Genomic DNA, 25,237 nt, shown 5'->3' with positions numbered 1-25,237 from the left:
TAAACCTGCCCCGATGTCAGCATGAAAGATGGGAAGTTAAAGATTTAAGGAAGGAAAAAAGCTGTGAGCAGCACCAGAGAGTGCTCCTTGAATAGCTGTTCCAAAATTGTGAGGAAGGTGTCACAGGCTGCCATGGTTCCATCAGCTTGTCACTCTGAGCTGCTGAACAGCAGAGCTTGAAATAGCTGTAAGTGCATCTGCAGAGGCCCAGGTCAATAATTTAACTTCAGTTGAGATTCTTAAATAATTAAATGTGGGTTCCTCCTGTCTCCTCTTTTGGTGATAAATATAAAACCATCTCTCGGTCGTCAGTGATTGGAGCTTGACTGGCAATTAGGCTTCTCCATGGCTGCATTTACACGTCAGCTGAGGAAAAAGGCATGTGTAGGTAAGAGTGACAGTCAAACAGCACATGTGAAATGTGGTGCTGCTGTGAAGACTGTTGTGAAGCAGCCAAGCAGATACTCCCCCGTTCAAGGAGGTTTTGTGCAAAGGCAGTGGACACTCAGCAGTCAGGCCACCAGCCATAGTCATATCTGACACATGTGACAGGGACTCGTTTGGTAGTGTGCAAGTATTCACCCCTGCAGAGCAGGGCTGCAGCAGGGATGCTTTGGGGACATAACTTCCATACACAGTGTGAGCAGCAGTCAGTGTTGGCCTGCCAGGGTGTCCCATCTGCTGATACCGTGTCCTCAGCTGTCCTCAGAGAAGATGCCTGGGAGGATTTCCATCAGAGGGGAACTTTTCCCAAGGGCTCTTCATTTCTGGAAATTACAATCCAGTTCCAAGTTTGACCAGTTTGTAGAGCTAGTCTCTAGATGTGTTTCTTAGTAGCTGTGACACAGGGAATGCTAGGTCAGTGTTGATCACACAGATCATATAATGCTCATAATTAAACGAGACAGATATGGTTGAGTCAGGGTGTGAGTGCTGGAGCCTGTGTTGATTCCCAAAGGGGCACAGTTTGGCCTGGGTTGCTGGCCTTGCCTTTGCCCATGGATGCCCAGGATGGAGCATTTTGTTCTCAGAAATGGGGCCGGGGCAGAATTACAGCTCTTACAATTTAAATTAAACACGTTTCTGGCGTTTAGTTTTGGTTTGTTTGTTTGTTTGTTTGTTTTAACAGATAAACAAGCTTCTAAGGAGAAAAAGAAGAAGAAAAAGAAAAGCAAAGAGGTACTGTTAATTAAACAGATTTTCCTTGTTACCCACCTGCCAAGAACAGACATGGCCTTCCGTGGTTTCCTCCTTGGGAAAGGGACCTGGTGGACTCCCTTCCATGCTCACATCCTGCACCTCTGATCTGTGCTTCCTAGGCTCTGCAGACCACTGAACTTCAAAGCGAGCTTGTAGAGCAGTTGAATTTTGAAAAGGGGATGTGTGAGTTTGTAAAATACAGGATGAGGAAGAGCAGTGCCTCTCTGCAGGAGTGTGTGTTCATAACACCATGATTTTCAAGCAGAGGGGTGCCCACAACATACATCTTGTGGATAGTGGAGGGAAGCCTGCAGGAGGCTTTGTCTGTGCCATTTAAGCCTGTCCAGTACCATGGTATTGTTGGCACAAACTGTCAGAAAGACCAGTGCCCTGTGTAACCCAAATGGTCTGTCTCCTTTTCTGTCCAGACTTACAGAAGGGTCTTCAGTGCTTCAGCCTGAGTAAGATTCCTAATTCCGTTGAAGACATCCCTGCCATGGCACAGTGGTTGGACTAGGTGCTTTCCAGCCCAACCATTCTTCAGAGTCAGGTGTCAGGGCAGTACATCTTGGGTCACTGGCACTCTCAGAGCATTTGCTAATAAAAATGTTCTCGTTTTGCAGGAAGAGGACAAGTCAGTGAAAAAGAAGAGCAAACACAAGAAGAGCAAAGAGAAGGAGGAGAGCAAAGAGGAGAAAGAGAAAAAGAAAAAGAAAAAGAAGAGCAAGGAGAAAAGCAGCGAGATAGATGAACTTGAGGCTTTTCTTGGCGGAGGAGGAGCCGGCATGAGCAAACCACGGGGCGGGGGGGACTACGAGGAGCTATAGTTTGGCTGCGAGTGGACTCTGCACCATGGCTGTCTCCATCTTCTCTGATGAGTCACCCCAGGACAGGCACAGATGTGTAAAGCTTTGGCCCTTCACTGTATGGTCTCTCAAACCAGAATGAGCAAAACAAAAGCTTTACATCTGTGTGTGCTGCTCTGGTGCATCGTTACACAAAGAAAACCAAGCTGAGATGTACATGAGCCAGGGGAAGGTTCAGGGCATGGCTCCCAGGCCTGCTGCCAGGCTGTCAGTTTTTCTCCTTGCAGAGATGCCCCATCAGGTCACTGGCAGGCTGTGGGGCAAGGGGACCTGCTTCCTGCTCCGTCCCTGCTGCATTCCACTCCTGCACACCTGAAATTGCTGTCTTGTTAAGAGGAGTGCAACAAAACATGCTGCATGAACACATCATGCTTGACTGTCTCAAGTCTTTAACTTCTTCCCTTCCTATTTTTTTAAGGAGAAAGATTCTATTGGCCATTGCTTCACCCAGCAGTTAATGAGCTTTAAGTCAAGCAGATCATGCTATGGTACAGCTCTCTAAAACAGCAGGCACAGGGACAGTGTGAGAGAGAGTGTGATTGTTGAAGTCCTTTGAACAGGGCCTTTCTGCACAGCAGCTTAATTAGCCCTCACTGGTGCTGCTGTTGGAATTCATGAAGCCCATTGATTTCCGTGGCCCCAGTGTCTCAGACACTACATGTAAGCTGCTATGCAGTTTGGGAAAACAATGAAAAGTGCAAAGCTAACCTGAAAGAGAGAAAAATCAGTGCTTTTCTGCATTTCCCACCCTTGAATTTGCATATTCCAGAATCCCCTGCTGCTGGGACCTCTCAGGGACATGACTCCATGCGGAAATGAAGATATCCAGAGCTTCAGAATTGGCTACAGGGCAGTGTTGGCATGGCAAGGCATTTGCTTCTCAGGCATTTTCTAGTGAGGCTGTAAACCCTGGCTGCTGCTCTGTGCCGAGAGGGACCAGCACTGCAGTTCAGCAGCGGCCGTCCTGCTCCAGCTTCTGTCCATCCTGCAGCCAGCCAGTGTGCTGCCTTTCCTGCCCCAAGCAGAGAGCCTCCTCTGTCCCATGAGTTTGGGAAATCTTTTAGTTTTTGCTTTGAACTTAAGCCTATGGATTAGTACCTGCTCAGCAGCTGTTGGATGGGCACTACGGCCACCCCTTGGCACTCACCCGTGTCTCAGTCATCAGTCCCTGTGTTTGATGGAGCTGATCAGTTCTCTGTACCCCTCCTGGTTTGGGTCTGGGGTGCCCTGCTCAGCTCAGAAGGTGAACCTTCTTCCAGGTTCTGTGCATTACATTCCCCTCTTCCTAGTAAGTTGATTTGATGTTTGGTTTTGTTCTCCCTCACCCCTTTCTGTTATAAAATGTCAGCCATGAAATCCAAACTGGAGTTTCCTTCTGCATCCCTATAAAGCAATGTTCTTTTGATCCGTTAACCACTCTGGAGCTGTCTTGACCAGCAGGCATTTCCTGCTCCATTTTTCTTTTTCTTGCACCCAAAATGCACTTGTAACCATTTCCCTATAAAACAAACTGGTTTCTTGCTGCATGAGCAGTGTGTTGTTCAGGTCTGTCTGCCATTAGCATTGGCCTCTGAGCATTCCACGTGGCGCTGTAGGGAAGTTGCCTGGGACAGTTCAAACTTTGCGCAGCTGGGGAGGAAAAGGAAGATGGAGACGGGCCTGGTTTGCAGCCCTTCTGGGCAAAGGCAGGTGGAAGTTCAAGCCTCAGCTGCCGCAGTCCCAAAAGTGCTTCTGTTCCATCAGGATTTTGGGTCATGTTCCATTTTTGCGTTGAAAAACCCTGGTACAGTCCATTCTGACTATAAAGCTCTGTTGTACGCTGTCTCCGCACATCTTTTTCTACCCCAGAGCCCCTGTGCCTGGGCTCAGGGGCTGTGTGTCCCTCCTTGTGCTGCTGTGCTCCCACACCTCACGGGACAGGGTGCTGAATTAAAATCCATTCCAGAAAAAGGAGCTGAACATAAAAAACCATGAGTTCTTTCTCCAGAGCTGCCGCCTGCCCTGAACGAGCGTTCCTGCAGCGCAGAGGGGCAGGGGTTCTGCTCAGGTGTGGCTACAGGGGCTGTGCTGCTGCCCAGTCTGTGCTGCCACGGGTGCTGACCTCGCTGTGTCTCCCTCCTGTGCCAGCTTTGCTGCCACAGGAGCCTCCACGTTCCCTGCAGCTTGTCAGCACAAGGAGCTGAGGCAAAAACAAGCAAAGATGGATCATTCTGCTCCAAAATACTCCTGTAAAAGAGAAAAGCAGATGCGCAAGCTGGCTCTACTTGCATTTGAGCCACAGGAGGGTGTGTGGCATGGTTTGGCTTCTGCAGCAAGGCCAGAGAATTCCCACCCTGTAGGTAAAGTGGGAGTGTGGAAGGGAAAAGCACCAAAAAGGCTCTTTTTATAATGGCCACAATCCCACAGTGATTTAGGTTGGAAGAGACCCAAAAGCTCATCTCATTCCAGCCTCTTGCCATGGGCAGAGACACCTTTCACTAGACCTGGTTGCTCCAAGCCCTGTCCAACCTGGTCTTTTTAGTCTTGGGCTTCTCCCTTTTCCAGGGAATGCTGAACTGGTTTGAGCTCCAGTGTGAGCTGTGACCCGGAGCCAGCAAGCATGAGGGAGGGGAGAAGGAAATAGGCCTTTTTGAGCCAGGCTTTCCAATGCCATCCTTTCAAAGAAGCTAAATATAAAAAGTATGTACGTGCCTGTCATTATGGGGAAGCTTCTGCAGGATCACAATGATATAAATAGTTACTGCAAGCATCTCTGCAGGTACCAGGGTTTTTGCTTTTGGTTTTATCACTCATCCAAAAAAAAAAAAAAAAAGTCAAGAGCTTGAGGCTGAAGAGCTGCAGTTTCTCAGAGCTGGCCAGAGCTGCAGGGGCTGGGTTTTGAGCAGTAGGAGGGAAAAGTACAGATTTATCACTGCATTTTGGCTGGGGTTGTTTACCCAGCACAGCATGGGGAGCCTCATCCATCAGGGACAGGGTAGTGCCTGCTCCTCTGCCACCTGGGATTTCCAGGGCCACCAAAGTGTCTTGGCTTCCACTGTGCTAACTTGGAGCCAGAGCACTCGGGATAAGCCAGGAGAGAACCCCGAGGGCCCCTGCTCTCACCCAGTGTCCTCCTGGCCAGGATGGCCCAGGTGCTGTCCCATTCTCTACAGGTGGTTATTTGGGGAGTATTCCTTGCTGTAGCCATCCCTGGAATGGGATGACCAGCATGACAGTTCACAGCTGTTGTCACTCAGCTGCTCCTGGTGTGTGACAGTGCAGCTGCTGAGAGGGGCTGTGGGTGCAGTCAGACTGCAGAGCAGACTGACACTGACCTGAGCCCAGCAGGCTCCACCATGCCTGACAGCCTCATGGCTCCTCAGGTGGGAGCTGTTTTGGGGAGACCTTCCAGCTGTCCTGCACCAGTGGCCTGAAGCTGCCCACCTCCTCTGTTCTGTGCCTGCTGTCCCAGATTCCTCCTGTGTGCACAGCATTGCTGTCCTGATGGCCCAGCTCTCCTTGGTACAGGTGCCTGGCCCAGCCTGCTGAAAAGGCTCTTCCTTACATTAGTCTGTCCTAGTGGTTGACATAAAGCTCCTCCCTGCAGGGGTCCAAGCTGTGATCTGCATGCCCCAGCCCTGCAGGGCCTGTGCCAAAGGGACCATGGCTGGTACCTGGCCCGTGGCTGCTTCCTGTCAAACCCCAGTAGGGAACCAGGACAAGCAGACAGGTACCTGCAGTTTGTGCCACTCCAGCTGTTTCCCTGCCCATAGCAAGTGGTTGAAACCAGCTGATATTTAAGGACCCTTCCAACCCACACCACTCCATGAGTTTATGATCCCTGTGGAAAGCTGTCCACCACCTTCTGCCATGGTGCTCAGGAGCTGTCTGATCACTGCCATCCAGATTTGTTCCTGGACAATTTATGCTGGTTTGTTACTTTGCCAGGGCTCTTGTTTAAGTTCTGCTCCCTCTTCACAGCCCTTTACTGATGGGGCTCTGTCCCTGCTCCACCTTTGTCCTGCTGGCCAGGACTGGTTCTTAATGATTCCCATATAATCCCTCTCCTACTGACCCTGGGATGGGCTGGCCTTGTCCACAGCTGTAGCCTGTGTCACCAGGGCACCCAGCCTTCTTCATTCCCGATGATCAATGCCAAGGGCCACATGCAAGGAGTGCCCTGATGGTGCTCTTTGGGGGATGCAGCTTTGCCCTATTTCTGTTGCTCCCATAAAATCACGACAAGTCTTTCCCTGGCTTGCCAAGGCCCAGGGTGGGAATTTGCTTCCTTCCTTCCAGCAGTGAACATGAAAAGGTCATTGGAACTTGGATTTTAGCAGGCCACAAAATGAATGTGTAGAGCTGTGAGTCCTCTTGGAGGCTTAGAGGGGGGCGGTGGGGCAACCTGCCTGCCCCCAGCCCTGGGCCGGGATGGACCTGGGTGGGGGCTGGCTTGGGAGCACGGTGGGTTTTCTGCCTGCAGTGTCTCTGCATCCAAGGATCCGGGTGCTTGGAGAGCCCATGGTGCTTCTCTGTCCTTTGGGATGCCCCAGAGCAGCCAGATGAGTGATGGTGGGGAAATCCTGCAGTAGGATGGGTTTAGGGACCGGGGCTGTAGCCTAGCAACAGCCTCAATCATGGCATAATAAAATTAATCTAGCGCTGGCTCAGTCTGCTGCATAAAGATATCAGGGCAAGTAGCTGAGCCTTTTTAACTGATGGGTTTGCCTCCAAAACCAACCTGCAGCATCTGAGGCATGTCTGAAATGTTCCTGGCCCAAAGGTGCTCCACAGTGAGTATCCAGGCTTCCTCTCCCAGCCCCGTGACAGGGTGGTTGCTGAGCACAGGGAATTATCCTCTGGCACCTTCAGTGGGCAGTCATGGCCATCCCGGGGGCTCGGGCAGACCCCGGTGGGGGAGGCGTGGTGAGGTCAGCTAAACTGGGGGCTCGGCAGCCTGTGGGAAACGGCTCCATGCCAGGTTAAAGCAGGGCTGCCTGCATGTGTGCTCTGCCTGGAGCTGCGTGGGGATGCTGCCGTGGGGCAGCCGGGCTGGGAGCCCCTTAAACTCCTGGTTACCCCTGGCTGTTGGCAGGCTCTGCCTTAGGGCGGGAGCAAGGAGGGGAGGCAGCGGTGCAGCTCTCCATCGCAGCAGAGGGGAGATGGGAGGGATGGAGGTGCTGTGCCTCCTGGTGGCAGGGGACACCTGCGGGATGTCAGTCCTGCCTCTCCATGCTCCAGGACGACACGGAGAGCGCTCCCAGTGCCTGAGGCTTGGCCTGTGCAGCAGCCACGGCTGCAGCCCAAGCTGGTGTGTGCAGCCTGGCTGCGGGAGGGAGTCAGCCAGCTGGGGGAAGAGCAGGCTTTTCCCTGGAGCTGGCAGGAGAAACAGCCCTCCCTGTGGATTTGGTGGGCAGTGGCTCCGTGGCAGGTGTCAGGTGGTGGGTTCCACCTGCTGGGGCACCAGTGTCTGGTCACCCCTGCAGCTCTGGGAGGTCCCAAGTGAGCAGGCTGCTGTGTGGCATCACTGAGGGGAGCTGGAGGGAGGCTCAGCACCCTGCCCAGTGCACTGGTGTCAGGGCAACACCGAGATCCCAGCCACTGTGGGGCACAAGCGTATCTGAAACAGGGGTTGCCTGTGGCCCTGCTGTGGGTCCCCAGATGGATGCCCTGAGCCTGACCTCTAGACTGCTCTCCTGTGAGCCTTTGGGGACTAACTGGTCCTTCCCAATGAACCCCAACAGGAATGTGGGGTTACAGCTGTCTGTGCAGGCAGGGACTTCTCAGTAGCTGCTCAAAAGGCTTCACCTCACCCTTGAGTGCCACCAAAGCCCAGGAGCCTGCAGGGCAGGGTCCAGCTTCCTCCCCAGCCCCAAGAGGGCAGCAGGGCCTGGTTTCTCCCTTGGTTCAGAGCTGGAGGCAGGGAGGGGATGAGAGGGAGAGAGGAGAGAAGCTGAAGAGGAGAGACCCTCCTGCCCCTGGCCAAGCATGATGCTGATGCCAGTCAGCTTGGGAAAAGGAGAGCATCACCCGCAGACAGGAGCTGCAGGGTGCCAGCAGCATCTCATCCCATTCCAGCTCTGCCTCTCCCAGCTGTGGGATCCCCACGTTGCCTTGGAAACAGAGGATTTCGCAACAGCTTGCAGTGGTGCTGCCTGCGGTGGGGGCAGAGGCCCATGCCCGCAGGACTGCCCGGCCCTCTCTGTGCCACCAGCCCTGCCTGTGCTGCTCCTTGTCAGCCCTTCCCCAGGAGCAGCAGTGCGATGGCTGCCAGAGCCCTTCTGCTCCCTCGAGGCTGGTCCTGCAGTGGGTGCTCTGTGCCCCCCCGTGCCCACTGCTGTGACACAGGGAGCATGGGGAACAGAGAGCTGAGAGCAAGGGAAGGTATCAAATGATCAAATATTCATCTGCACTGTGAATTGAGCAGCAGGATGGAGTGGAAGCAGTCCCAACACTTCCCAGAGTCACCACATCACATTTGAGCCCCCAGCATGGCAAGGCACTGGGTGCCAGTCACCCCCATTCCCACAGCCTCCCGTCCACATTTTGGGGTGCCCCGCACCATTCCCCCAGTGCTGGAGCCCTCACCACTGCTTGGGTGGCTGTAGCACCCATGGGGAGACCCAGCACACACCTACTGCCACAAGCCTGGCCAGCCCCAGCTGCAGCCTCTTCCCATGGAGCCACATCCTACCGGGGCACGGACCCAGCATCGCCTCCCGGGGCTGCGGGTGGCACCCTGGCCCGTTCCGGGCTGCGTTCGGGAAGCCGAGCGAGAGCCAGGAGCTGCCTCCCCGGCGGCTCACGCTCGGGTGAGGCCGCCCAGCCCGTCCCGGCGCAGTCATCACTCCGCGGGTGCAATCGCCCTGACACCGGCTCCGTCTCTCAGGTGGCCCCGGGGACAGGCTGGTGGTGCCAGCGCCGCGCTGTCGCTTCCCATCGCGTGCCCCGTGCTGAGCTGCGCCGCCTCTCCCTCACTGTGCTGGGCCATCGGGGCCACCGGCCCTTCCCCGGCGCAGCAGCTTGGGGACAGCGGGTCCCAAAGTGCCGCTGCGGTCTGACAGTCCCGCCCTGTCCCCAAACAGCCCCGGCACCCGCGGGCAGGAGCAGCCCCAGGGCTGGCAAGGGCCCCCTGGGGGGACAGCTTGTCCCCGGCTCTCCAGGGTAGGCATTTTGGGGACCTGCTGGCTGCTTGGCACCTGCCAGCCGGCCCCAGCGGCAGCAGGGAGGATGTGCCTCTCGCCGTGCCTCAGCAACGCGCTCGGCACGGGCAGAGGTGGAAACGGGGCTTTTGTGTTTAACGGCCTTCCGAGTATCTTTCCCCAATTGGTTTCAGAGTTTCACTGAGGAATCTCCTCCTTTTGCTTTCTCAGAGTGGCCCATGTTGGCCTCCCCCTGGCATCACCACACAGTGTCCCTGTTCCACTGCCAAAACTGGAGCTGCCAGAGCGGTCGCAGGATCTTACAAAATTCAGACAAACAGTACATTCAAATGAGATTTATTTTATAAAGCAGGTAAACCACTTAAAGCTCCACCAACATTTGAATACAGGTTTGTGATGTCAAATGGAATTGGTGCTACCTGACTGACTTGAGAATTCCCGAGATTTTAGGACAGCCAGAATCTGCAATGAGGTGAGGGCTCTCAGCCTCAAGGATGTCCTTGGGACAGTGTCCCAAACAATGGGCAGAATTTCTGATGGCAGTCTTGCTGCTCCAGGGGGGATGGGCTCCACTGACCTCCTGTGGCCCTGTGGTCAGGTCATGGAATCACAAGCTGGTTTTGGAAAGGACATTAAAGCTCTTTTCATTCCATACCCTGCCATGGGCAGGGACACCTCCCACTGTCCCAGGCTGCTCCAAGCCCTGTCCAACCCGCCTTGGGCACTGCCAGGGATCCAGGGGCAGCCACAGCTGCTCTGGGCCAGGGTCTCCCCCACCTCCCAGGGAGCAATTCCTAATTCCCAATATCTCATCCAACTCTGCCCTCTGGCAATGGGAAGCCATTCCCTGTGTCCTGTCCCTCCATGCCTTGTCCCCAGTCCCTCTCCAGCTCTCCTGGAGCCCCTTCAGGCCCTGCAAGGCACTCTGAGATCTCCCCAGAGCCTTCTCCAGGCTGAACAATCCCAGCTCTCCCAGTCTGGCTCCAGAGCAGAGGGCTCCAGCTCTCTGTTCTGTCAGCCCCTCCTGGCTGGGGTCTGACCCTCTGTCCCTCCACAGCTGTCACACAGAGGTGACAGGTCAACCTGCCCAGGGACAATTGGTGCCATGGCTGGCCTTGGTGTTGGGAAGGCCTCCATGCCTGCTGCTGCCACAGGGATCCTGGAGAAAACCCTTACTCTGGAGGCCTCACCTCACTGCCCACCTGCCCCTGCCCGTACTTGCCTCCTGGTGAACCTCTGGCCCTCCTGGCAGTGTTCTGCAAATGCCCAGAAAGGTCTTTCTAATGCTCAAAAACTGCTCCCTGCTGGCCCGGTCAGAGCTGTGCTCCCCTGCTCATGTCCCTGTGGTCCCCCTGTCTCCCCTGTCCCTGACCTCATTGCTGTGCCTCCACAAGTCCAAGTTCCTGGTGTGACCTGAGGGCTGGGTCAGGGGACCCCCAAGCCCAGCAGGTTTGGGGACAGGCCCCTGCCACCATGGCCGGCCCCACCAGGGTCAGCGTCCCCAGGGCAGGCATGGGGGGCTCCTGTTGGGGGCCCCTTCCTGCTCTGAGCTGCACCAAGGGACACGGCGGGGCTGGATCAGGGGATCCAATATCCTGTGCCAGGTTAATGTCACATCTCACAGAGAGCTCTCAGCGTGGCCTCAGTTAATTGGTCTTTGAGGAGGGCTGGGAGGCCCCAACCCCCCCCCCCCCCCACCTTTGTAGGACAGGTGTGACCCCCAAGGTCCCTCCCAGGATGAGATCTGCCCTGCTTTGGGTCTCACCAAGTGTCCAGAGTCACAACAGACCTCCAGGGTGACCTTTGATCATGCTGTTCCTCTGTGCCTCAGTTTCCTCTTTTGATGGGGCCCAGCAGAACTAAGTCTGTCACCTGCAGACACTTCGGCCAGGTACACACTGTCAGGGGCAGGTGGGGAAACTGAGTCACAGGGACAGTGAATATTGTGGCTCTGCTCCCTGTGGGGTCTGGGGGAGGACTCAGCACCGAGGAGGCAAAGACCCCACAGAAAGGGGGATTTGCCCCCACACTGGCCCAGCTTGGCCGCTCCTGGCCTTGGCAGCAAGGCACAGTGGGGCAGCCCGGACACAGGGACAGGCAGCAGGCTGGCCTTTTCCTTGTAGGATTGCAGGAGCCAGGCTCGTGGGATCCCTCTGGCTGCTCACGTGTTCCCGTGGCACAAGAGGGGCCCTGGCAGCTCGGCCAGGGACAAGCCTGGGCCCGCAGGGCCGTGGCAGGGGCCCAACACCTCTGTCCCCCACACAGGGATAGGGGACAGTTCCAGCCCCATCTGCTGAGTCCTGCTGCCCACATGGTTGTGCCAAGGGGGTCCCCTCCATCTGAGGGGCTGCCACCCCTGCGGGTGGTGTTCACAAGGGCAGGGGCAGCCCCCAGCCCTGCCACCCACCCCTCCTCAGTGTCCTGTGGGGCTGGGGTTGCCTCCCCTGCCGGGGAACCCGGGGTGTCACAGCCCAAGGCAGCAGCACGGCCCCGTGCTCAGGGCAGGTGACAGCCCTGAGCAGCCAGCACGACTGCAGCCCCCCGGGGGATCCTCTCCTCTGCCACGGGCTGCCACTGGCTCCAGGAGCAGGAGGAGCGGGAGAAGGAGGAGGAGCAGGAGGGGAAGGCACTGTCCAGAGCCCCGGTGCCCTGGGCACATGACATGGCGCTGTCACCTCCGGTGCGTGGAGACCTGCCCGCGGTCCAGCTGGATCCCTAAGCACCTTCCAGCCTGGAATAGCAGCCTCACACGGGGAGCAGATGGTCCCGCTGTCCCTGCCATGGGGCTTGGGGGACACGGCCCTCCAGGGCGTTTGTTCCCTGATTTCGGACCCGTGGCCACTCCAAAGCCCAGAGCTCCGGACAGGTGACCTCAATGCATGCAGGTGTCACCCAGGGCACAGCTGCACGGACAGAGGATGACACTGCAGGGATGCCCCAAGGGCAGCGTACTCCTCCAAGCGGGGACTCTGCATGCCAGGGGGATGGGCTCCTGCACCGTTCGGGGGATGGCACCCATGGGCGATGTGCTGCCTGCCCGGTGCTCCGGCGTGCATCAGCGGCCACATCGGCGGTGCTCGGGGCTGGCTGGCGTGGGCTGGCAGCAGGCGGGAGCAGATGGAGCAGCACGGCGGGGACCGCGGGGGCAGGAAGCCGGGGGCAGCGGGAGCGGCTGGAGCAGCAGCCGGAGCCCTGTGTCCTGCGGAGAGGATCGTGGAAGCGCCGGAGAGTGCGTGGGGGTGTGTGGGGGGGATGGGGCCCGTCTGAACATGGTGCGGGGTCCCGGGGGGTCTCTTGGCCCCGCGTGTGCAGCAGGGACAGGCTCACCCTGCTCCCAGCTCCTCCTGCAGCTCCTGTGCCACTCGTCAGTGCAATGAGCCCCTGGGGCACATACCGCTGGTCCCGGTGGGCTCAGCAATGCCCACTGCTCCCAAGGGCATTCCTGCAGGAATCACAGCAGTGCCAGCCCACCACAGGCCCGCCAGCACTGCTCTGCCTGGTGCAGGCACCAGAGACTGTTCCTGGAGCTACAGTGGAAGAAGGAAAGGGTCTTGGCTACAGGGATTTTGAATCGGGCAAATCCCGGGGTGCACCTGCCATGCAGAAGCACACGGAGAGCAGCAGCCTTGGATCAGGGCGTGAAGCCGTAGCAGGTACTGGTGGGTCCCAGGGCCGTGGCCATGGCCCCTTGCCAGGGCACCCACAGGTGCTGGGGCTGCCCCCGGAGCTGTGGGCAGTGGAGGGCAGCTCAAGGAGGTGACGGGGGGAAACTGAGGCACGGCTGTGACTCAGAGGCCGTGCTGTGCTGGAGATGCTGGGGCCTGAGTGTGCCGGGAGCTGTTCTGTGCCTCCTTCATCCGTCTCCATCACTGAGCATCCGTGTGGGCACCAGCCACCACAGGCAGCGACAGCCCCGGAGACTCTGGGAAACGAGGCCATTCCATGGAGGAGCTTAGCAGGGGATTTCGCTGCCCAGTCGGCCTCGGCCGCACAGGGCCACGGTGATGGGGCAAGGTCAGGCAGGACGGCCCTGGGGAGCTGCCCTTGCAAGGGCAGGCGCCTGCGGGGGCCGTGAGGTCTCTGTACACGGTGCGGGGCTGAGCCGGGTGACCCCGCGGACACTCAGACCCAGGGTGCGGGGAATCCCCCCGAGGGATGGCACCGGGGGCCCGCAGAGCCTGCCTGGAGACCCAGGGGGAAGAGGGGATGCTGCGAGGGGTGGGGGCGGGGCCGGGAGCAGGGCCGAGCGGAGCCGGGCGGGGGAGTGGAGATGGATGGGGATGGTGGGGATGAGGACCGGTCTGGGGGCGGTGCCGGGGGAGGCTCCGGTCCCGGTGCCGGCCCCGCCGGTAACTCCGCCTGCCGTATTTATGGGAAAACAAGCGGCTGCAGAGCGTCGGGCCGAGCCGTGCTGTACCCCGCCGTGCCGTGCCGTGCCGTGCCGGATCGGGCGGAGCCGGGCCATGGTCCCCAGGGCGGTGGCAGCCCCAGCCTAGCGCGGCGGCGGCGGCTGGGGGATGCGGCGAGAGCCGCCAGAGCGGCTGGCGCGGAGCAGGTGAGGGGTCCCGGGCAGGGGGCTGGGGTTTGCTGCACCCCCGGTGGCCTCCGACCGGGCCAGCCGCTCGCGGGCCCCCATCGACCATCGCCTCGCATCGCATCATATCTCATCTTCCCCCTTTGCCCCCCCCACATCCCCATCCTATTCCCCGAAGACCCTCCCGGGGCATCCCAATCCCCAGGCTCCCCACATCATCGTCCCGTGCCCCACATCTCCGTCCCCATCTATCTGTGCTGCCTCCGTTCCTCCAGCCTCACCGGGGCCATCCCCATCCCGTGCTCCCGAGCCGAGTCATCCCATCGCACCGGTATTTCAGGGTTCTCCATACTCCCGTGTATCGCCATCCCACCCCTACACCCATCCTCATCTCCCAGCCCCAGCCCCATGCTCCTCTCCGTCCCATCCCACCGCAGCGCCCGAGCCGGGCCATTTCAGCCCCCCCGGTGCCCGGCTCAGCGCCCTGCGCGGCCCAGCGGGCCCGGTGCCGCCCGGTGCCGCCCGGTGCCGGTGCGCAGCGGGGTGGGGGTGGCCGGGGCCACCGCCCCGGCGTCTGCGGCAGCGCCCGGGACAGACCCGCCCCCGCCGGGGGCCGCCCATGCACCGTCCACCCGGTCCCGGCCGCGCGTCTCGCCCTCCCGGGTCGCTCCGGGCTCCCCTGCCCCCCGGCCTTGCCCGTTTGCTGCTGCACCCCTCGCTGAGGGACTGGAGGGGCCACGGATCAGCCTTCCCCTGCGCCCTGGCTGCTGCTCACACCAACATGGATGCCGGCACCGGGGATGCCCGCCTGGGCCGGGTGCTGCTCCCCCCGGCAGGATGGCTCCCCCGGGGACACATGCTGGCTTCGGGTTTGGCAGCCATCCGTGCCTGGCGGGCTTGGGACAGGGACTGGAGGCGTGGTGGCAGTGCCGGGGGCAGAGAGGCTGAGGCTCGGGGCTGGGGAGCACAGAGCGGCTCTCTGATCTGTAGGGCGGGCAGCGGGCACAGGGGCACGGGGCACCATGTGCGTATCCTGGGGTGGCACGGGGGGCAGTGTCTGTTTGCCACAGATACGAAGCAGGGGCGGGGAGGGCAGTGGGCTCCCCCACCACAGCCCGTGCCGGCTGCCAGCTCCCGGAGCGGGAAGTGCCCAGGCAGCAGCGGCCATCAGTGCCCCGCTGACACACGCAGCGGGCACAGGCCCTGCGCAGCAGCGTTCCCGGGCACAGCGGGCACAGGCTGGCACAGACACTGCCCCCACGGCAGCTGCTGGGGGACCTCCAGCATCATCTGCTCCAGCAGTGCTTGCAGCAGGACGCTGTCCTTGGCTGCCTGTCCCCATGCAGGGGCTGCTGGGGCAGTGCTGGGCAGTGCTGGGCAGTGCTGGGGCAATGCTGGGCAGTGCTGGGGCAGTGCTGGGCTGTGCTGGGCAGTGCTGGGGCAATGCTGGGCAGTGCTGGGGCAGTGCTGGGGCAGTGCTGGGCTGTGCTGGGGCAGTGCTGGGCTGTGCTGGGCAGTGCTGGGGCAATGCTGGGCAGTGCTGGGGCAGTGCTGGGGCAGTGCTGGGCTGTGCTGGGGCAGTGCTGGGCTGTGCTGGGGCTGTGCTGGGGCTGTGCTGGGGCAATGCTGGGGCTGTGCTGGGGCAGTGCTGGGCAGTGCTGGGGCAGTGCTGGGGCAATGCTGGGGCTGTGCTGGGGCAATGCTGGGCAATGCTGGGGCTGTGCTGGGGCAATGCTGGGGCTGTGCTGGGGCAGTGCTGGGCTGTGCTGGGGCAGTGCTGGGGCTGTGCTGGGGCTGTGCTGGGCAGTGCTGGGGCAATGCTGGGCAGTGCTGGGGCAGTGCTGGGGCTGTGCTGGGCAGTGCTGGGGGCAATGCTGGGGCTGTGCTGGGGCTGTGCTGGGGCTGTGCTGGGGCAATGCTGGGGCTGTGCTGGGGCAGTGCTGGGCTGTGCTGGGGCAGTGCTGGGGCTGTGCTGGGGCTGTGCTGGGCAGTGCTGGGGCAATGCTGGGCAGTGCTGGGGCAGTGCTGGGGCTGTGCTGGGCAGTGCTGGGGCAATGCTGGGGCAATGCTGGGGCTGTGCTGGGGCAATGCTGGGGCAGTGCTGGGGCAGTGTTGGGCAGTGCCGGGGCAGTGCTGGGGCAGTGCTGGGGGCAATGCTGAGCAGTGCTGGGGCAATGCTGGGCAGTGCTGGGGCTGTGCTGGGGCAATGCTGGGGCAATGCTGGGGCTGTGCTGGGGCAGTGTTGGGCAGTGCCGGGGCAGTGCTGGGGCAGTGCTGGGCAGTGCTGGGGCAGTGCTGATCCTGCTGGCCATGCCCGTGGGTGCAGTGGGCCCTGGGCAGTGCAGTGTGCTGGGGCTGCTGGGGTGGAGGTGGGGGCAGTGCAGCGTGCTCAGCACTCTGCATGTGCAGGCAGTGTGCAGGCACCGTACCCACTGCAGCACTCCTGCCTGCTCAGTGGGATGTGCATGGGCAGCAAGCAGGCAGGATGGGCAGCAATACCCAGGCAATGTGTGGGCAAGGGTGGGCAGTGTGCGGGCAGGGTGCACGGGGCAGGGCCCTGGCAAGCCACCAAGAGCAGGATGGGCAAGCAGCAGCCCTTGCCATGTGCAGAGACAGGCAGCGAGTGGGCAGTGCCCAGGCAGTGCTGAGGGCAGCACGAGCAGGCCGTGTACTGGCAGGGCTGTGTGTATAGGCAGCTCGGGGCAGAGCACGGGCAGAGTGTGGGCAGTGTCCTGGAAGGGTGGGCAGCGTGCAGGCAGTGCCCGCTGTGGTTATGGGGCAGGCAGGGTACGGTGGTGGGGGTCCGCACCCCTCCCCTCACAGCCCTCACGTGGCACATGCAGGCAGTGACCCAGTTCCTGGCATCCTCCGTGGGCCCCTCCGGCAGCGGGGTCGCCCCCGGGCCAGCCCCTCGTGCTGCCGGAGCTCACGGGTGGGAGCCAGGGCAGGACCCCACGGGGGGTGGCTCCCGGCCGCTCCGTGGGCACCGGCCACTCTGCAAGCACTGTCGGCAGGTGTCACGTCCACGGGGTGACACCGTGTGGGCACCCCGGGTAGGGAGGCTGGTGCCTGCCGAAAATGGGCAGTGCTGGGGGTGAAGGGAGCATCCAACCAACCGGATGCCCGCCAGCCGGGGGGTTGGAGAGCGGAGGGGATGCAAAACCCTCTCCCTGCAGAGCTGGTGTCAGAGGCTGGTGGGATGTGAGCGTAGTGGCACTGGCAGCACCGCGGGGCCATCCTGGCTCTGCCTCCCTCAATAGGCAGAGGGTTCCTGCAGCTGAGTGAGGGCTCTGCTCTCCCTGCACTGCCACAGAGCCCCAGCTCTCCGTGCAAGCCTCCCCCTGCACCCACGCCGTCCCTACCCACGCTGTCCTCGCAGAGGAGGAATAATTTGGAGAAACCATGGCAACCTCACAGCTCCACCGGCAGTGGGTGCTGCTGGTGGGTGGAAGACACTGGTGCCCGTGGGATGGAGCGCCCACATCCCCAATGCACAGGGATGCACACAGTGGCCTTGCTGGGTGACAGTTCCTTTTGGTTCAGCAGGGCTGTGGCTGCAGGGATCTCTTGGGGGTGCTCCATGTGCTCACAAGGCATCCATGGCCCTGGCAGCCACAACTGCACCGCACTGGGGGTGCCCGAGGAGCCTCACGTGCCTTGTTTGTTTTGCAGCGCTGGGATGGAGCCACCACAGGCCCCTCGGCCACCTCAGCTCATCCACCCCCTCACTGCTGCTGCTGGACCAGGTAGGACCCTGGGCTACAGTTCCCTGCCTGCCAGCCACCCCAACACCACAGGAATGGGCTTCCCAGTGCCACTGTCACCATCGCTGTGGCAGGGGGTGCTGCCTTGCCAGATCCAGCCCAGCTCCCACATACTGTAACACAGCAGAGCCAATACTGGGTCACCTTTAGGGGGGCAAACCTGCCCTCCCAGCTCTGCAGGGAGGCACTGGGACCCCCATCTCCTTTCTCATGGCATCTTGCTCTCCCCAGCCCATCACATGGACAGACACCCCAAAGCCACTGGAGTCACCTCAGCTCTGGCATCTGCACCCCCCAGCTTTGGGGCAGGCAATGAGGAGGAACCCAAGTCTCCTCATCTCTGCGTAGTCAATGCTTCTTGCTAAATAAAGTCAATTCTTTTTCTCCAAGAAACATCCTCTCCCTCTGGTCCTCTGCTGCTCTTTAAAGGCAAGTGCCCACCCTTCTTTAGTGCAACACAGAGCAGCCAGCGACAACCAGTGCACCCAGGCCTTTGGTGGCCATGACACCCAATGCTCAGAGGACGTGGTGAGGTGACAGCTGGGGGGGTCCCCGCTGTGGGCAGAGAAGGTGCACATCTCCCAGTGCTGGTGACAACCCACGGCAGCTCTCAAAGGGCTGGTGGGGAAGGTCAGTGCTACAACCCACTTAGTCCTGTGGGCAAACACCTTCCTCTGTCCCCCCCATTCACTGTGGGAACCTTGTCCTGATGTCCTCATTGTCACACAGCTGTGTCACACTGTGGCTGGGGACTCTGCCCACTCTGGCCACCCAACAGCATTGTCCCAGAGCACTGGAATGCTTGGTGCTGACACACAGTGGGTGTCAGACCCCATGTCCCACAGCAGCTGAAGCCACCATCACACTCGCTTTCCAGCCCAGGGGATGTGTCACAGCCATGGGACACAGAAGAGACAAAGCCAGTGCGTACTGAGCCAGCACAGCTCCTCTGGCACAGGGAGGTGATGCAGGAATTACTGCTGACATGACTGTGGGTTGGGGCACCCACCACAACACCCCTCTGCCACCCCTGGGGCCACCCTGGTGTGAAAGACCCAGAGAGTGGTGCAGCTCTGTGTAGCCAGCACTGTGACCACCCCACACAGGTGTTTGTGGGCCACAGTGGGTGCAGCCACCACAAGAAGGGGCTGTAGCTCCTGCCTCCTAGAAAGCCCCAGACTGTGGGGGCTTCCCAGCCACCATGGTGGGTGCTCATGGTGCCTGTCCCTGGGCCCTGTTTCTCCCTGCAGTGCTGGTGCTGGGATGGGGGTACATACAGTCCCAGGAGATCCCTCACCATTCCAGTGCCCTCACCAGGGCTGAGCACACACTCCCCATGGAAAACCCTGGTGTTGAACCCTCACAGCCCTGCTCAGAGCTGCCAATTCATGTGATTCTGCAAGACAGTCCCTGTGCCCTGTGGCCCAGGAAGAGGGCACAGTACTCTGTGTTCTCCTCTTGCTGTGCTGAGCTGGTATGCAGAGTTCCCTGGCTGCCCCCATCGGTGTCCTGCCAGCCACTCCGTGATTTGCACCCTGGATCTGGAGACTTTTTCCAGTTTCTTCCTCCAGCTGACTGACTATTGACATCCCAGCAGCAGTGGAGGCTGGGATGCCCCCAAACCTTCCTTTCTGAAGAGATGGCCAACTCCCAGCTCTGGGCCAGGAGCTGTGGGGATTGATACGAGGTCACTCCAGGATTGAGGCACCTCATGTGTTCTCTTGCAGGGTGGGCTGCCGTCCTCTGAGGCTGTGTGACAGGGAACTGGCAGGAGAAGAGCTGCTTTTAAGATGACACGAACAGACCCACCTGACATTCTGGTGTCCACGGTGTACCAAGACATCAAGGTGGCGACAGCAGCCCCTGGGGATTCCGTTGTCTGTCAGCCCTTAGCACAATGTGACGCCTCCATGTCCTCCTCCCTGTCCCGCGAGCCGCAGCCCTTCAACAAGCGCCATTGTAGGAGTTTCGACTTTATCGAGTCGCTGGAAGAGCTGGGCACCCCCTCGGCCATGGAGCGCGCCTGTCCGCGCCCCAGCGTGCCCGAGCCCACGCCGGGGCCGCCGGGCAGGCAGGTGCCAGCAAAGCCAGACCCTTACAGCGGCAGAGCCCCCGCGCCGCGCAGCGAGCCGAAGCGCCGAGCCCGCTCCAAGAGCGCCCCGCGGGTGAAGTCCACGCTGACCCCGGTGCCCATCACCGTGGCGGCATCACCGCCGCCAGCCCGGCGCGGGCGGGAGGTGCTGCGGGTGGCACGGGAGCCCTCCCACACGGACCCCTCGCCGCGCCGCGAGGGCCCGATGCCGCTGCGGGCGCTGGCCAACGAGGTCCACCCCATCAAGCTGCAGCCGCAGCGGAGCAGCGTCAGCCGCATCTCCCCGCTCTGCCTGGGCAGCAACTGCTACGAGGAGGGGCCGGGGGCGAAGGTGGGCGCCAGCCCCCACGTCAAGTGCCGAGTGGACATCAAGCCGGACGAGGCAGTGCTGGTGCACACGGCGCGGAGCCTGCGGGCAGCCCCGAACCGTCCGGAGCCGCCGCGCTGGCCCCGCACGCCCGGGGCCGCCCGCAGCCTGACCGTGCCGGCCAGCCGGCAGGCGTCCGCGTCCCGCACGCCCACCCCCAGCGACTCGTACAGCGGGGACCCTCCGCTGCTGCCCTACCCCGGCGAGTACTACGAGGCAGACCCGCGGGCACTGGCGTACCAGACAGTGCCCGTGCCAGCCTCACGGGAATTCCGGGAGTACCCCGACAGGGGCTGCATGACCTTTTCGGCCCCCGGCGTCCCAGCCAAGTTCTTCTACGCAGAGGAGTCAGCGCGGTGCCCCAGCCCTGCCATGCCCCTCCGCAGCTCTGGCTATGCCAGCTACCCCTACCCCAGCCGCCACGCCGTGACCCAGCCCTTCTACACCGAGGACCCGGCCAAGGCTGCCGCTCACACGATGCCGCCCCGGACGTTGTACGTGGAGGAGGCGCGGGGTTACCCGGTGCAGGAGGCACCTGCCCGCACCTTCTATGCGGATGAGCCCCGCTACTACGCCCCGCGAGGGACCCCTGTCAAAACCCTGTACGCCGAGGAGGCTCGGACATACCCAGCGCTGGGCTCCTCGCCGCGGCTGCTCTACGCCGAGGACTACGGCAAGTACCGGGAGCGGGAGGTGCTGTCGCGCACGTGCCCCCCGCCCCGCAGCGCACAGCCCCTGCACTTCGGGGACTGGTACTGCCCCGAGCGGGCCACGCTGCCCTACCAGAGCCTGCAGCTGTCCCGCTTCACCCCACAGCCGGCCGGGCGCGAGGCCATGTTCTCCTCCTGGCACGCCAGCTACGGAGTGACTCCACCGCGGCTGGGCCGGGAGACCCAGCACTACTCCAAATCCTGGGATAACATCCTGGCGCCGGCAGCACGCAGGGAGGAGGCCCTGCTGCGTGGGCGCAGCTACGAGAACCTGCTCGCCCATGAGGAGCACCGTGCCTTATCCCCCGAGGAGCGCCGGCAGCCTGTGGTGATCAACCTGTCAAGCTCGCCCAAGCGCTACGCGGCCCTGTCCCTCTCCGAGAGCTCCATCCTCGAGCGGGTGCACGCCGACGGCAGCCGCGGGCCCCCGGGCCGCTCCTGGTATGTCACGCCGGAGATCACCATCACCGACAACGACATCCGCGCCGAGGGGCTGGGCCGCAGCGACAGGCGCTCGGCCAGCTGGGACATGCTGGACGCGGGGCGGGAGTGCCGGCCCTACGCCGTGCCCTGTGCCCCCCAGCCCAGCACCAGGGAGAGCGGCTCGGGGCGCCAGCGCAGCCTGGAGCAGCTGGACGAGCTCATCACCGACCTTGTCATTGACTACAAGCCGGCACCGGGCCACCGCTCCGGGGACAGGGACAGCCTCGCGGAGCAGCTCAAGCAGCTGCTGAGCACTGGCGCCTCGGGGCCCCCCCGGCGCGGCGAGACCCCCAGGCGGGTCTCTCAAAATGTGCCCGAGGGACCCCGACCCACAAAGGAGCAGCCGGGCCCCAGCTCCCATGCCGGCACCCCACGCCGGCCGCCGGCCGCCGGCCCCTTCGAAAAGTCACCGGAGAACTGCTCGCCCGACCTGAGCGCTGAGGAGGACGACATGATGATGTGCTCCAACGCCAAGTGCCGGCGCACAGAGACCATGTTCAACGCCTGCCTCTACTTCAAATCGTGCCACAGCTGCTACACCTACTACTGCTCCCGGCACTGCCGGCGCGAGGACTGGGACACGCACAAGGCCAGCTGCGTCTACGGGCGGGTGGGCAGCGTCTGCCGCCACGTCCTGCAGTTCTGCCGCGAGAACACCGAGGTGCACAAGGCTTTCTCACGCATCGCCAAGGTGGGATACCTCTCCCGTGGCCGTGGCGTGCTCTTCCTGGGCTTCCCCAACGCGGGCTCCGCTGAGAACTTTCTCCAGTTCGGGCTGGAGAGCCTGCTGATGTCCCCCACGTACCTGTCCCTGCGGGAGCTGGACAGCTACTCGGACAACCTGGGGGAGTATGCCCAGGAGCTGCGGGAGACAGGCAACCAGTACGACCCCAACGAATGTTTCCTGCTGAATGTAACCGTGGCCGTCACTCAGAAAGTGCCAGAGAGGCCGTCACCGAAGATGCAGGTGCCGACGGTCAGGAAATATGCCAAGGTGGCCTTAGCCTCCTCCAGCCCCGAGAAGAAGATCTTGAAGAAGGAGCGGGACATGGAAACATTGATCCTGACGCCACCGCCCGGCACGGCGGACATCGACAAGGAGGGGGAGGAGGGCCGGAAGGCACGGGAGGTCTGCTTCATCAACATCCAGCGGGAGCTGCGCATCCGCGGCGTCTTCCTGCGGCACGAGTTCCCCGCTGTCTACGAGCAGCTCTGCGACTTCGTGGAGAGCAACAAGCGCTTCACCCCCACCACCATCTACCCCATCGACAAGAGGACGGGCAAACAGTTCATGTGCATGATTATGGCGGCCTCCGAGCCTCGCACCCTCGACTGGGTGGCCAGCCCCAACCTCCTGGACGACATCATGTGAACGCAGGGCGGGGGCAGCCCCTCCGTAGATACGCTCTGTCCTGTCAGACCCCCTCGGCTGTTACACCAAGGGGAGGGGGCTGCGGGCAGCCGGCAGTGCTGGGGGGCCGGGGGGTGGCGGAGCAGAGCCCGAGGTGTGCCCTGGAGCCCAGAGCCCGGCGAGCCCCCCAGAGCCCCTCGGGTGAGCGGCGCTCGGCCGGAGCAGGGGCGCTCCGCACCCCCCACCCCTGCCCGCCAGGCTGCCACAACCCAGAGCCCCTCGGGCCTGCCCCGGCTCCCTCAGCACGGGGGTCCCGCACGGCCATACCCAGCCCTGGGGCTGGGCTGCACCGGGAGCGTGTCCGCACCGCGTCGGTGCAGCCCGGGCCTGTTCTGCGGGAGCCTCGGTGCTGGGCCCTGCCAGCCCACGCGGGCTCAGGGCTGGGGGGCCCTGGGCGCTGCCGGGGGGGAGCGGCTGCGGGGAGGGGTCCGCGGGGGGCGGGGGGCTCTGATCGAGGCCGGGGGTGATCGCCAGTGAAGGGGACCGGGGCGGGGATCAGGGAGGGCGAGGCAAAGCCGGGGTCGTGGCCAAGGCCCGTCACCCAGGGAGCCCGCGCCGCCCTGCCCGGCCCCGCCCGGCCCTGCTCCCCGCTGTGGATCCCGATCCCGATCCCGATCCCGATCCCGATCCCGGTCCCGATCCCGGTCCCGGTCCCGATCCCGATCCCGATCCCGATCCCGATCCCGGTCCCGGTCCCGGTCCCGGTCCCGATCCCGGTCCCGATCCCGGTCCCGGTCCCGATCCCGATCCCGATCCCGATCCCGATCCCGGTCCCGATCCCGGTCCCGGTCCCGATCCCGATCCCGATCCCGATCCCGATCCCGGTCCCGGTCCCGGTCCCGGTCCCGGTCCCGGTCCCGGTCCCGGTCCCGGTCCCGGTCCCGGTCCCGGCCCCACTGCCACGGCCGCTGCCCGGCGGGACCCCGCGCCGGCTGTGGGCGGGGCCTGGCTCCGCGAGCGCTGGTTGGACGCCGGGCGGAGGGGGCGGGCACAGGGGCAGGGGCCGGGCGCTGGTTGGGCGCTGGGCGGAGGAGGCGGGCACAGGGGCAGGGCCCGGGCGCTGATTGGACGCCGGGCGGAGGGGGCGGGCACGGCGGCGGCCATGGCGGGCGCGGCGCTGTCGCGGGTGCCGGACGTGCAGATCGATGGCGACGGTGTCTTCAAGTACGTGCTGGTGCGGGTGCGCGGGGCCGGCGCGCCCGCCAAGGACGTCGTGCGAGGCCACGGCTGGGCCGAGTACCACGGTGAGGGAAGCGCGGGGCCGTGGCCCAGCGTGCCGGGGAGCGGCCGCGGGCCCGGGGCGGGGGGTTGCCGGGGCCCGGCCCGGCTCGGGCGGCGGCTGAGGCGGGGTCCCCGCGCCGCCCGCTCCCTCCCTGCAGCCGACTTGTTCGAGCGCACCGCGGAGGAGCTGGCTCCACTCGGGCTGAGCTGCGAGTGCCTGGGCGGCGGCCGGCTGTCCCACCGCCCCCAGGAGAGGAAGATCCACGTCTACGGCTACTCGGTGGTAAGCGGCGGCCGGGGCACCCACGAGGGACGCGGCGTCTCCCCGCGCGGTGGGGGAGCTGCTGACGGGAGTTGGCATCGCATCCCTCGGGGCTGGGAGGGTGAGCGGGGCGGCGCTCCCGGGCTCCTGGGCGTTCTCCCCAGGGACGGGAGACTTGGCAGAGCCCTTTCGGGTGAGCAGTGCTTGCCCAAAGCAGGGTCACCGCATGAAGCCCCCTGCCACACACCCAGAGTCCCCGGGGGTCCCGTGGGTACGGTGGCTGTACCAGCGCTGGGTGCTGCCACGGGGAGTTGGGCTACACAAGAGCCCTGTGTCCACTCTGTGTGTCCTGAGGGCGTTCCTGCAGGAGTGTCAGGTGCTGTAGGGGCCTTGTAAGGGTGACAGGAGGTACCCTCGGCACATCACAGTCACGGTGGCTCCCTGGATGCTGACCCCATCCCAGTGCTGTGCTGCAGCACCAGCTCTACTGGGTGTTGAGTGCAGAGCCCAGCTGGGACCAAGGCAGGGTGGTGGTCCCCGGGCCACAGTGCAAGTAGTTTTCCCAGCTTCAGGGTGGCACTGTCCTCTTGCCTGGGTGCTACACCAGCACCAGTTGGAGTCAGGAAGGGCTGGCACAAGCTCTGTGGCCTCTCTGCTGCTGGGGTCTGCCAGAGCTGCCCTGGGGATTTGCCAGGCTTCCCTGCAAGTTCCCACCAGCTCTCCTTGGGAACCCTCTTTTCCTGTGCAGGGCTTTGGACGAGCTGACCACGCTGTGACCACAGAGAAGCTGAAGGCCGAGTACCCCGACTATGAGATCACCTGGGCAGATGAAGGGTACTGACTCCTCTGTCTGTGGTGCCAGCCGAGGACTGGCACAGCTGTATGCAGCACCCTGGTGGTGGCAGCAGGCTCCCCGTGCTTGGCCGTGCTCCAGGCTCTCCTGATTTTCCTCTGTGCTGAACTCGCCCGTTCTCCGCTGTCACTGGACTGTCCCCGTGCCAGGTGCTCCCACCCCCCTGGCACGGCAAAGCTGGTGAAGCCAGTGGTTGCTCTGCCCCAGCCTCCTGGTGCCAGAGGCTCATCCACGTGTATCTGTGAGAATTAAAGTTGTCAGAGGAGCACAGCTGCTCTGGTGGCCATGCTCACGGCTCGGCTGCTCCTTTCCAGCCCCAGGTTGTGCCTGTT

General features: G+C 62.4%; 3 protein-coding genes across 5 annotated transcripts in view; all 3 read left to right on the top strand.

Annotated features, from left to right (window-relative positions):
• RABL6 (RAB, member RAS oncogene family like 6) overlaps positions 1-3,888 on the top strand; it is a 53,256-nt gene extending 49,368 nt beyond the window's left edge. The window contains exons 14-15 of the mRNA XM_064393643.1: positions 1,130-1,179; positions 1,824-3,888. Coding sequence (XP_064249713.1) covers positions 1,130-1,179; positions 1,824-2,027 — 254 coding nt within the window. The 3' untranslated portion in view covers positions 2,028-3,888. The remainder of the gene's footprint in view (positions 1-1,129; positions 1,180-1,823) is intronic.
• Positions 3,889-6,776: 2,888 nt separating this feature from the next.
• On the top strand, positions 6,777-23,007 carry AJM1 (apical junction component 1 homolog). Of its 2 annotated transcripts, none has more exons than XM_064393642.1 (3): positions 6,777-6,838; positions 17,415-17,488; positions 19,234-23,007. In XM_064393642.1, exon 3 carries the CDS (start codon positions 19,297-19,299, stop codon positions 22,528-22,530), a length of 3,234 nt encoding a protein of 1,077 aa, XP_064249712.1. In that variant the 5' UTR covers positions 6,777-6,838; positions 17,415-17,488; positions 19,234-19,296; the 3' UTR covers positions 22,531-23,007. The 2 variants fall into 2 exon arrangements, with proteins under 2 accessions (XP_064249712.1, XP_064249711.1); XM_064393641.1 differs by lacking the exon at positions 6,777-6,838 and adding an exon at positions 13,512-13,763.
• A 649-nt stretch (positions 23,008-23,656) lies between these two features.
• Positions 23,657-25,193, top strand: PHPT1 (phosphohistidine phosphatase 1). Of its 2 annotated transcripts, XM_064393647.1 has the most exons (3): positions 23,657-23,813; positions 23,949-24,073; positions 24,801-25,193. In XM_064393647.1, the coding sequence occupies exons 1-3, from the start codon at positions 23,672-23,674 to the stop codon at positions 24,891-24,893; spliced, it is 360 nt and encodes a 119-aa protein (XP_064249717.1). In that variant the 5' UTR covers positions 23,657-23,671; the 3' UTR covers positions 24,894-25,193. The 2 variants fall into 2 exon arrangements, with proteins under 2 accessions (XP_064249717.1, XP_064249716.1); XM_064393646.1 differs by having other exon boundaries at positions 23,657-24,073.
• Positions 25,194-25,237: the final 44 nt, after the last annotated feature.

The sequence above is a fragment of the Passer domesticus genome, chromosome 18 (genome assembly GCF_036417665.1).
Source record: "Passer domesticus isolate bPasDom1 chromosome 18, bPasDom1.hap1, whole genome shotgun sequence".
Taxonomy (NCBI): domain Eukaryota; kingdom Metazoa; phylum Chordata; class Aves; order Passeriformes; family Passeridae; genus Passer; species Passer domesticus.
The sequence above is the reverse complement of the archived record's forward strand: the minus strand, read 5'-3'. Positions and strand labels throughout refer to the sequence as shown.